At 47.4% G+C, this 12,002-nt stretch overlaps 1 protein-coding gene across 3 annotated transcripts in view; it reads left to right on the forward strand.

Moving 5' to 3' along the window:
• Positions 1-12,002, forward strand: part of Yipf1 (Yip1 domain family, member 1) — a 38,781-nt gene continuing 26,779 nt past the window's right edge. Inside the window, exons 1-3 of one of the 3 annotated variants that reach the window (XM_005398555.2) lie at positions 1-25; positions 1,932-2,008; positions 5,378-5,541. In XM_005398555.2, the coding sequence (XP_005398612.1) occupies positions 1,978-2,008; positions 5,378-5,541 (195 nt within the window). In that variant the 5' untranslated portion in view covers positions 1-25; positions 1,932-1,977. Of the gene's footprint in view, positions 26-1,113; positions 1,362-1,931; positions 2,009-5,377; positions 5,542-12,002 lie in introns of those variants that run through there. The other 2 variants (XM_005398554.2, XM_005398553.2) reach the window with 2 other exon arrangements.

Raw genomic sequence — 12,002 nt, forward strand, 5'->3', positions numbered from 1 at the left:
ATTCATGAACCGAGATTCACTGCTGGTACGTATTCAACCCAAAGTGTCCTGCACATCCCTTGAGCCTCAGCTTTCTCTTTACACGAAGAGAACACCACCACCAGCTTCAGGATTGTTCTGCTAATAAGAAATGCTGCACGGACAGAGCCCGATCATGATCCAGCTCAAATAATCCCTCACTATAGAACATGATATATATTAATCTGCAATGATTAATAATATTATATCCGACAGCAAGAACTTGTTCACTATTAGTCTTCAGTGAGCAATTACTGTGTACCTGGACCCCTGGGGTGGCACTGCTGACCCAGAGACCAGAATCGCTCCTGGTTTTGTTTTGTTTTGAGACAGGGTCTTGCTGTGTAGTTCAGGCTGGCCTTGAACTCGCTATGAGCCAGGCAGGGCTCAAACTCATGGGGATCCTTCTGCTTCAGCCTCCTGAGCGCTGGGATTACAGGCGTACGCCACCACGCCCAGCAACAAAATTACAGTGAGCAGTGTGGCAGAGGCAAGCTCCGGGTTCTGTGGGAGAGAGGGGCCCCAGAGTTTGGAGCAGGCGAAGCAGGCTGGAGCAAGGGTGCTTAGCTGGGCCCTGCCCCACGGGAAGGCAGGCCTAAGCCTGGGGGGACACCAGTGAGAGCCCCATCCCTCCCCCAGACATCCGTTCCGGACTAACGGCGGGATAGAGGCACATACCACCGCTCTCGGCGGGGTGGCTCAAGTTAGCAGTCAGCACCCTGCCTTCTCTCATCTCACTCTAATTGGTTAGATTTTTATAGCCAAAGGAACCCAGAAGACTGGTGACGCGGGTGGCCTTTTTTTTTTTTGGCGATCATCTTTTATTGCTCTAGTTTGGTTTTTCCTAAGAGGTACTATAAACAAATGGCAAGAAAACCCCAGCCTCTGGAGAATTCCTGCGCGCTCAGAGCCACGCCAGCACCCCTGGACTCTCCGAGCACCGCCCCGCCCTCGCCGCGCCTGTCTCTTTTAACACGCGGACCGAGGCGCGGCGGGGGCGGGGCGGGGCGGGGCGGGGGCCGGCTCTCTGCGCGGAGGTCTCTGGGAGCGTTTCCCTGGAGCGCTGCTGCTTTAAGGAGGCGGGGCTTTGCCCGGAGGAGGCGGGCAGTCCCGCCCCCCGGATCTCCGGCTTCCGGCAACTCCGCGCGGGGGAAGCGCTGGCGGAGCCTCTCAGGCCCGAGCGACCCTGGGCTGCGCGCGAGGTGAGAGGCTGCGGCTCGGCTCCTGCCCGTCGAACTTGCCTCTGTTTCGCGGCGTTCTGGCTGTAGGGTCGCCTCCTCAGCCGCCTGGCTGTGTGCGAAGTGCCTCACACGCGCCGTGTCGTTTAATGGCCCCCGCACTGTGTGAGTAGGCGCCGTTATGAACCCGTTTTACAGATGAGAGAGCTGAGCCCCCGAGGAGCGCCACACAGCAGAGAAAGAACAGAATCTGGAGTCAGACTCAGCTCTGCCAGATCCCAAAGCCCATGTCCGTGACCACTGTCTCGGCTGAACAGCTTTTGTTCCCTGCCACCTCTCCAGCCTTAGCCTCTCCTCCCTCACCCAGCCACCCAGGCTGCGTCCCTCCGTCCCTAAACGACCACACGGCGGAGCGTGTGCATTGGGTGGAACTTGCGGACTACTGGCGTTAGTTCCTCGTTTTGTTTTGTTTTTGAGACAGAGTCTCACTAGATAGTCCAGACCTGCCTTGAGCTTACTGTGTTACCCAGGCTGGCCTCGAACTCGCAGCAGTCCTGCTACCTCAGCCTCCTGAGTGCTGGGATTACAGGCGTGCATCACCACCCTTGGCAATTTCTTTATAATAGTTTTATATGTAGAGCTATGAAGCCCCACTGACAAAGAAGACTTAAATGGGTTTTGTTTGTAGATATTTTACTTTATTATCTGATGAAGTGTACTATCTTTTCCTTGTAGACCTCTGCACCTTTTCCTCCTAACTGGGAGAAGACCCACTGACTGAATGGCAGCTGTGGATAACTTGCAGTTTGAAGGTATAACATTTGGGTGTCCACCTTTGTGATGGCTATTTCTGCAGTCAGAGCAATGCATTTTCATTGCTATACTGGCTTGGACATTATTTCAAACACCTTGGTAAGAGACTGTGGGTCACACCCGGGGTTTTGGTGTTTGTTCATACCAAATTCCTGGGGATCCTTCTGCCTCACCCTCTGGGGTGCAGGGATAACAGGTTGACCTTACCATGCTAGGCTCCCATGTTTTTTTTTAATAAGAAATGAAGGCAGAGAAAATTCAAGCCGTTTGTTGAAGATCACACAGTTAGTAAACCATCAAGGGAGGATTTGCCAGGCAGTCTGGCATCACAGACTTTACTGTCTGAGGAAGAGCTATGATGAATAAAGAGAAATCTGCTTCTCTGACAAAGTCTGCCATATCCGTAATACGCCTCACACCCTCCGCTTCTGACAGCTTCCGCCTCCACTTCTAACCATGTTCAGAGACACTTACCATCTTTTGGCTTATAGCTCTTGTTATCACCCTTCTAGCTCCTTGCTTCCTCCCTTGCCCTTCTAGAGAATATAATTTGCAGCCATGGTAGTCTTTTTGAAACTAAGCCAGATCGTGTCATTCTTTCAGAACCTTGCATTAGTCCCCATCTTAGTAGGAGTGAAAGCTGGGGCTCTGTGACTTAGGAGACCTCCACACCATCCAGCCTTCCTCTCCCCTGATTTCATCAACTGCTTCTGCCTTTCCTCTCTGCCCCAGCAGCAGGGCCACATCACTGTTTCTGGTACAGTCACAGTTTAGGGGTTTTGTGCCATCTTTCTGTCGTAGACGGTCTTTCTCCAGTGAACCACGTGACTTACTCCCTTACTCTGATGAAATTTTGCTTCATTGCAGAGGCTTCCTTGGAGTGGATTGCAAGAAAGTTCAAGCATAGAGAGCAGCCTGTGCAAGTCCCTGAGAATAGAAGTTTGATTTTTTCCACCCAGGACTGGCAGACGGTCTCTGTTCTAGACCCCAGATGGGGACGGAGTGGAGGCCTGGCAGAAGTGAGGCTTGAGGGCAGGCAGGCAGTGGCTAGAGCAAGGTTTATAAAGTGTTAGGGACTTGGGGCTGTGGGAGTCGTAGCCGGCTTCCCTGAGGAAGAATGGTAGTGCTACATGGGAAAGAGGAGGTCAGGAGCCTTCAGGTAAAAGACGTCGTGGGCGGAGGGGAACAGAGACAAAACATGGCTTAGGTGATGCCAGGATATAGAAGTAGAGAACGTTGGTGGCAGAAGTCAGACCCCAGCCTTGCCCTCAAGGAGCCGAGGTGGACAAGAATAACATGCGGAGAATTGCAAACATGCATTGTGCTAGAAGTAGACACAGTGCACACTCCCGTCGAACTATCCCTGCACTGCCAGAGACACTTCCTTGTCCTTGGGTCTTGCTCATCTCCCAGCCTTTACAGGAGATGCTTTCCCCACCCCTCTGGCCATTCTTCTCCTTTCCAAATCTCCATCTGCGGTGGATGAGTTACCTTCTGTTGCGTCTCCTTGGCCTTTGCCTTTCTGTTCTTCCTCCTGGAATGCCCTCTTCTCTGGTAAACTTTTTAAATATGTGGTTTAAGTGTATCTTACTTGGTCTGAGTCCCTCTGGCAAGGCTGTGACCATCTTTTTAAATGCCAGTGCCCTGTCCAGCAATTAGTGGTAACTCTAACCTCATGTCATACAATCTCTGTATGAGGAGGTATGATCTGTATTTTATAGGTGAAAAAACAGAGACTCACTGGGAGTAATTTGTCCAAGGTGTGGGTTATGGACTTAGTCTCAGCTTTAACAAAGAACTGTCTCATTCTAGACCCTCATGTTGCTTTTGTTTTTTTGTTTTGTCTTTTTGAGACAGGGTGTCCCTGTGCAGTTCACGTTGGCCTTGAGCTCACCTTGTAGTCCAGGCTGGTCTTGAACTCGTAACGATCCTCCTCTCTCAGCCTCCCAAGTGCTAGGATTATAGGTGTCATGCCCAGTGAAACCTTCAAGCTGTTTAAATAACCCAAGTGTTGCCTGAAGCTAGAATAATTGTTATGTATTGGCTTCCTGATTAATTCTAGTCACTTTGGTTTTCTGCATAAAACTTCATTTAGCTGAAGGGTGGTAAAAGTAAGCTCAGTTTTCCAAGAGCCCCATCCTATTGGCAGGATCTGTGTCATGCAGTAATATTAATAATGGTACCATTCTTTAGGCCTTCAAAGGCCCTGAATTTTGTAAAATTCAATAAAGTACATTAGGATGCTCAGAGACAGGAAGTCCCAGTCACTGCTGGTGGACGTAAGTGGGTCAGAGTCTTTTGGAAAGCAGGTTAGCGGTATGGCCCAAGAACCTTAAACCTGGTAACCTAGTGAATGCACTGGTCGTGGGCATCCCAAGGCAGTAACTCAGAAAGCTTTCTCTACAGACATTCCTTATATGTTTCAGAGACTGTTACAATGTGAAAAAAGTTTTGTATGTAATCACTAGTGGATAAAAACAGGATACACAATTGTTGGTACTTGGCACTCTATAAACATGAAGTAAATATTTGTTGAATGAGTGACAGTCACTGGCATGAGTCTTGCTGTGTACAGAAAAGGAAGTGTACCACAGGGTTCATGGTGTGTGCCTTTGTGTGAAGGGACTAGGAGCAATTTTTATTATATGAGTTGTACTTTTTTGTCCTTATATTTTCTACAGTGATTACATAGGACTTACTGGGAAAGAAAACGTCCATGAATTTTTTTTAACTTTAATCAAAGAAGAGAGGATTAGGTTAGGCCAGACACTTAAAGGACTTGAGTTAGGTAATATTCCAAACTCTCCCTTCTAATGTTGTGTGTGTGTGTGTGTGTGTGTGTGTGTACGCGCGCGCATGCACGTGTGGTGCTGGGGATTGAACCCAGGACTTTTGCACTGAGCTGCATCCCAGCTCTTTTTGTTCTTTATTTTGAGACAAGGTCTTGCTGAGTCACTAAGTTGCCTAGGCTGGGCTCAGACTTGCAATTCATGTGCCTTAGCTTCCCAGAGTGCTGGGCTTACAGGTGTGCACCACCACGCCTGGCCACTCTCCAAATTCTTTAACATAAATACTGTTCTCTCTGTTGTATGGGTAGGAGCACTGAGGTTTATAGTTTATATGCTCAGGTTCATGCAGTTAGGAAGTAACTGAGCCAGGACTGAAATCTAGGTCTGACTCTAAATTCTGTTGTGTTCATAATCATACTTCAATGTCAGATTGATTTCTAGATGAGGTTTTTTTTCCCAAGCTTATGGCTGTTACTTTTGGATAGGGTCCATAGGTTGTAACAACTTGTCTTTCAATGAAAGCATAGCATTTCTAGGTGTGTAAGGTCCCTGAAACCCTTGTGTTGTACTTGGTTTCAGAGTTTGGTGATGTACCGACTTCCCTAGCAGCAAACCCAGATGTCACCACGATAAGCATTGAGGATCCTGGCGAAATCCCAAAACATCAGCCAGGACCTTCGAGAGGCTCAGGGAGAGAAGAGGATGATGAGTTACTGGGCAACGATGACTCTGACAAAACTGAGGTTTGAATTTAACTTTGGATTCTTTTCTTTGAATTTTTTTAGTGCTTGTTTATATACTTACTCACTGCATCAGGTACAGTGCCAGGCAGTGGCCACACAAGGGACAGTGACCTGTGGCCTTTACCTTGATGTAGGCACAGGCATAGACCATTATCCGTGGAAGCGCTGGTGGAGGGCACAGCAGCGGGTAGAGCAGAGAGCAGCTTAAGAAGGCTTCCTGGAGGGAGTCATTGGGTCGGCATCTGGATGAAAGAGGAGGAGGTGGCCGGGGGAGGAAAGCGGCTGAGGGTGATATATGCAAGGGGATGGTCTTGATGAAGGCAGCGGGAGGAAAGAACATGGTACGGGTGTCACTGGCTAGCATGAGTTCTCTTAGTGGGAATGGAAATTAAAGCTAAAGCGCAAATTCACAGGAGAAAACTTAATTGTAACATTAGGGGGAAGAAAGGAAAGGACTTCAGCTTAGGTAGCTGGAGAGGGCACTGTGATACTGGGGTTCAGATTGGCCCAGCTCTCAAAGATTAGTGGTGGGCTGGTGTTGATCATGTCTCAGCCCGGTGTCAGAGTTCTGGAATCTATGGTTGAGGGATGGTTTCGATTCCAGCAAAAGACTGTGTCTATCTGTGGTGATCTCAGTCATCTTTCCTGAAATCCAGGTGATCAAGTTAGTGGCTTTTGGGTCCTGAAGAAATTCTTTCCAGGTTTTTGGTGTCCTGAACAGAGACTTGGACATGACACACAGAAAAAGGTAGTGAGATGTAAATTTCTTGTAGGTGGAAATGAAGTACATTTTGCCCAGTTTTACCAGTAAGTCTCTTCCTAGTGAGGGACTAGGGCACCATGGGGCAATTACAAACTCATAGTTGAATGTTTGACCTTCAAATTGATATGTCAAAACAGGAGTAAAGAAACTCTTGACTAGAACTCCCCTTAACCCCAATTTTGGCTCTAGTTCTAGAGGAGGGTTTTCCAGAGAAGGAAAACAGAATAAGCTGTGCCTGTGTCTGAAAGGAATTGAGGGGCTGGGGATGTAGCTCAGTGGCACAAGTGCCTCCCTGGCAAGCGCAAGGTCCTGAGTTCGATTCCCAGTACCAAAAAAAAAAAAAAAAAATTGAAAAATAAAACAAATTGAGTTTGCTTACCCATGGCTTCCAACATCAAGGGTTTTTTCGAAGGAGAGGGAGATGTCTGTGAACAGGGACATGGCAGTTTGCTCCAGGGCCCTTCTGTCCTCTTTGTCATAGTGGGAAGTGGGGCCTTCGGCAGGCGTATCCCCTCCCAGAGAGTGGCGACAGTCACTCCTCCAGGGCCATGAGTCAGGCACATCAGCTACCTGACACACAGCAGGGTCCAGATGATGGCCTGGTACAGCCGTGTGCCCATTGTCCAGTTGCCTTGTGTTTAAAACAGGAACTCCTTCATTGATTAGCCCTGGGTCTTCCCTTGGGTGACTTAGGTGTGCTTAAAGCATTGTTGGTTACAACAGCTATAATTTTGGCCTTTTTTCTGGGTTTCTCTCTGTTTCATTCTCTTTCAGGTCTCAATTGTTGAACACAGGGAAGGCTCTGTTCAGCTTTTGGATTGTAGGGTCCTTGGAACCCATCTGAAGTTTCTGTCATTTTTGCCGAATTTCTGCAGTTGATCAGTCCCATGAACTGTTTTCCTGAACTACAGGGTCTTCCTGGGTTCTGTGTTCTGTGCATGTGCCCTTGGTCTCATAACTGATAGATTATATCTACTTGCGTCACTGAATTTGGCCCAACCTTAACCTCCTACCTCATTTACAAGTTTAGGACAGTGATTCCAGCCTTTTGGGTATAGCTGAATGTCCCTGTAAACCTCTTATTTTGGTAACCTCAGTCTCTTAATCTTTTTTTTTTTTGCCCCCGGGACAGAGTCAGTGTATAGTTCAGGCTGGCCTTGAACTCAATGTGTAGCCTCAGCTGGCCTTTACTTGCAGCTCCTGAGTATTAGATGCTCTTTCTGAAACTATGAGATAGCAAAATAAGTGCTAAATTTTATGTTAAATTCAATGGTGTTACATACTAAATATTGTGACAGAAACTCAAATTTAAGAACCTGGTCCTGCCAATGGTAAGATGGTCTTGGGAAGGGCACTTTCACTTCTCTGAACCTGGGTTTGCTCATCTGAAATATGAGAAAAAGATCAATTCGGTCTTGTGGTCGTTGTCATCACTGACGATGGCTAATTTTCACTCAGTGTTTAAATGCTCCCAGCCACCAGTTAGTCCCTTTACTTGCGTCATCTCATAGAATCTTTAAAAAACAACAAACAAAACGCAAGGCCCATTGCTTGACACACACCTGGAATCCCGGCACTCTGCGAAATTGGGGCTGGAAGATCGTAAGTTCAAATCCAACCTGGACAACTTATTGGCTTAGTGAGACCTTGTCTCAAAATAAAAACTAAAATAGGGTTGGGTAATGTATCTCATTGTGAAGGCCCTGAGTTCAATCCCTAGTACTGGGGGTGGGCGGGGGAGGGGAGAAACCCTTTTGACCAAGGAGTGATTTTTATCCTCATATTATAAATGAGAAACTTGAGGCAGAGAGTTTAAGTAACTTCCCTAGACACAACTGGTAGATAGCAGATGGAGGTTTAACTCAAGGCCATCTGAGTCCAGAGCCTGTGTTTCTTACTGCTAAATGATGTATGAGACGAAGCAGATGTGTTTTTTTTGTTTTTTTGTTTTTTGTTTTTTTTTGGTTTTTCTCCGGTACGGGGAACCAAACTCACAACCTTGCGCTTGCCAGGCAGGCACTTTTGCCGCTGAGCTAAATCCCCAGCCCCAGGAAGCAGATGTTAAATGCTTTCTAAAGTGGGTTCTCTCAGGTCTAAGGGTTGTTATTCCTATAGCTGAGTGTGTTAGGGTTCTCTAGAGAAAGAAGGCCAATATATTTGGAGAGAGAAAGATTATTTTAAGGAATTGGCTTAAGTGATTGTGGCGGCTTGGCAAATCTAAAATCTGATGCAGGAAGCCAGCAGGCTGGAGTCTCAGGAGCGGTACAGTTCAGAGGCCATCTGCTGAGAGAATTCTTGTTTGCTGGGAAGAGGGAGGGAGTGGGTGTGGGTGGGTGGGGCTGACCTCTTATTCTAGTCAGGTCTTTAGTTGTTTGGCTGAGGCCCACCCACATTATAGAGGACAATCTGCTTTACCTAGTCAAGCAGTATAAGTGTAAATCTTGTGGAGAAGCACCCTGTTAGAAACATCGAGGAGAATATTTAACCAATATCCCTGCACCATGACCCACACCAGTTGACACATGAAATTAACATCACACTGAATAACACCAGGCACCAGTGTTTAAAAAGAAACATAGCCAGGTATGGTGTAGGGCGTGGTAACACTATAATCCCAGCACTCAGAGGCTGAAGCTGGAGAATTGAAAATCTGAGACCAACCCAGGCAATTTAGTGATTGAATGAGACCCTGTCTCAAACTTACAAAAGTAAGAAGGGCCGGATATAGCTCAGTGCAAATGTTATTGGGGTAGCTCCTTCTAAAAGTGGCTCACCAATTAAATGTTCCTGGATTCTGGGTTGCTCGCCTCTCCTTCTGGAGTTAGAGTCTAGGCTCTCCTCTCGAACAAAGAATTAACAAAATGAACAAAAAGCAGTAGTAAGGTTTATTTGACAAAGTAAAAATGAAGAATGAGAGAGAAACTGGCTCTGCTTGGACCAAGAAAATGGAAGTTAAAAGTACACCGTGGAGGAAGCAAAGTGGGCTGTGGTGAGCAAAGCCATGATAGCAAGCTCTTTTTGGCATCTCTGTCCTTTATACTGTCCAAACCTCAAGGAAACCCGTGCGAACTTCTATATACAAGTCCTAAGAGGCAGTGCTGGGATCGCGTGCCTCAGGCTGATGTCAGCTCTAGGCCGTCCTCATGAAAACCTGCTCAGTTTCTCACAGGAAGTCCAGGTGCAGGGCCCTGGGGACTGTTCTACACAAGTGTTCCAGGATCTTGTAATTAACAGGTCACATCTACTTCCTGAGCCAGCTTTGCCACGCCCTAATCTCCCGTATCAGCTAGTCCTCCTACTCCAGTGCCTATTTTAGTTCCTATGCCCAGACTCAATAGGAGAAGAATGAGTTCTGTGGCTTGCTTGGTTCTTGTTCTGGTGGCTGCAGGAACCGAAAGGGGTTGGTTATTAGGTGCTGTATTGATCTCCGGGGCCAGATAAATAAGGGTGCATGTTTCTGTCCAATTTGTTAGAAGATACAAAGAGGGATCAGTGCCACACAGGAAGAAAAGTGCCTGAGTCTTAAGACAGAAATTATTTTCAGTAATAAACATGTGTGAGCTGTTTATTGTCATTTTCCTAAACAGAAGTCCCTGCCAATGTAGTTCCAGTAAGAGGCTGAAGGAGCCTATAAGAAGTGTCTGGAGTACTTCTGGGCCCTGTAACGAGCTTATCTGCCATAGTGGCAGTAGCATCCCACCCTAGATGGAAGGCATCAGGAAGGCACTTAATAGCTTTGTGACTTGCCACCATGATCATTGTGGCAAGAACAGCCAAGAGGTACCGCCACTGGCCTTTTTGGACTCCTCCTTCATCACCAGTTATCTGAAGCTCTTGTGTAGGGTACCTTGGCTCCAAGTTACAATCTTGATATTAGAACACTGGAAGAGTTTTTGATGGGCTGGGGTTGTTTTGGAGAACAGCCTGTTTGTTTGTTTTTCTTTGTTTTTCTTCCAGTTCCGGAAATCGAACTCACAACCTTGTGCTTGCCAGGCAGGCACTGTGCCACTGAGCTAAATCCCCAGCCCCAGGACAGCCTGTTTGGTAGCCAAATCTCCCTTTGAATTTGGGAGACAAGGTCCAAGGAGCCAGTGATGAACAACAGCTACTTTGCTAGGGAGATTTACTACCTCCAGGATGGTAAGGATCTCTGGTCTCTTTTATTGGTGACTGGTGGCTAGTCAGAAGTCTCCTTTCTGGGCCGGGGATGTAGCTCAGTGGCACAAGTGCCTGCCTGGCAAGCGCAAGGTCCTGAGTTCGATTCCCCATACCAAAAAAAAAAAAAAGGCATACTTAGAGGCAGTATATATTGGCCGTCTTGCCCTGGGCAAGTTGAAGAGCCCAAATGAGGGCAGTAAGTTCTGTTTTTTGGGCTAAGGTTAAAGGAGGAATTCCTCTTGCTTTAGTGATGTGGTTAGGCTGACTATGGCAGGCCCTGGCCTCCTAATGCCACCCTTTATGAAACTCCTGCCATGAATGAACCATGTGCTTTCCATTCCTGTCAGTGGCTAGTCCCTTAGGTTGGGGCAGCTGGCATAATTCTGGTCAGTGGCTTGTTCACACTCATGTTCTACCTGTTGGTTAGTTGGGAGGAGGGTAGCTTGGTTTAGAACTGTGCACGACTGTCTGGGTTTTCAACAAGAATAGCTTAGTATTTAGTGAGCCTTTCTGCAGTCATCTGTACTCATCCCTTGAGCTCTGACAGGCCTTAACCTGGTGTGCAGTTGGAACTGAGAACTTTTGTCCCATTGTTATCTTGCAGCTAAGAGCACCACAGCAGCTGTTGCTCATAGGCAGCTAGCCCAACCTTGGGCAGTCATTTGGAAAAGTAGGTCGTCAGCTGGGTTGCTGGTGTCTCTGGTCTTGTGTGGGCACCAGTGCCACTTCCTTTGGACTTCTGGATCTTCTCCTTCGGCCAGGACAGGGGTCTGGAGCTGGGATACCCTACTGGCTGGACACCTCTAGCCAGTTATACAATCATCTAACATTAAGGCATGCCTGTCTATAGAGGGGTGGTAAGTGCTTCCCCTAAAAAAACCCCAAAGAAACACTGAAAAATTTTCCTGTGTCTTTGGCTCCTGGCTGAGAAATTTGACAGATGGTCTTCAGTCCTGATCTACTATCCAGGGGAGCAGGGCCTCTGGGTCCTGATAAGTTTTTGTCCCAGCTGTTGCAAGTAGGGTAGGTGGAGTTTGCTCACTCACAAAGGGTTAAGGAAAGTCTAATGGGTGAGCAGTCCAGTAGATGGCAGTGTAAGAACTGGGAATAGGATGAGTCCCGAGGGAAAGAGGCCAACAAACTGGGAAGGCCTTCTGAGCCACTGTTACCCTGGGAGAGGTGGGATTCTGGACCCCACTGCTGCCAGTAGCCCAGGCCAGACCTAGCTTTAAAACTTGACCTCTTGTACAGTGCCTTTCATCCCTACCTAACCCCTTCTCTCCATCCCCAACTCCACTGACCCACTTTCCAAAAGGATAGATGAAAACTTCAACATGAAGGACAGGGAATTTTCAGAGGAGATAAAAGGATCCTGCCTATTTGCTTTATGAGGAAGGGGGGTGCAGGATGAGAAGGGATGAAAAAGAGTTTAGAGGGCCTGCCTCAGCCTAAAATGTTTAGGCTTCAGAGACTAGCCACTGAAAAGGAATCCCCAGGGGTTCGTGGCAAAAGAGAAATCGCACAAACATAAATCTGAGCA

This window comes from Chinchilla lanigera, unplaced genomic scaffold, assembly GCF_000276665.1.
Source record: "Chinchilla lanigera isolate Chin_1 unplaced genomic scaffold, ChiLan1.0 scaffold00063, whole genome shotgun sequence".
NCBI classification, from domain to species: domain Eukaryota; kingdom Metazoa; phylum Chordata; class Mammalia; order Rodentia; family Chinchillidae; genus Chinchilla; species Chinchilla lanigera.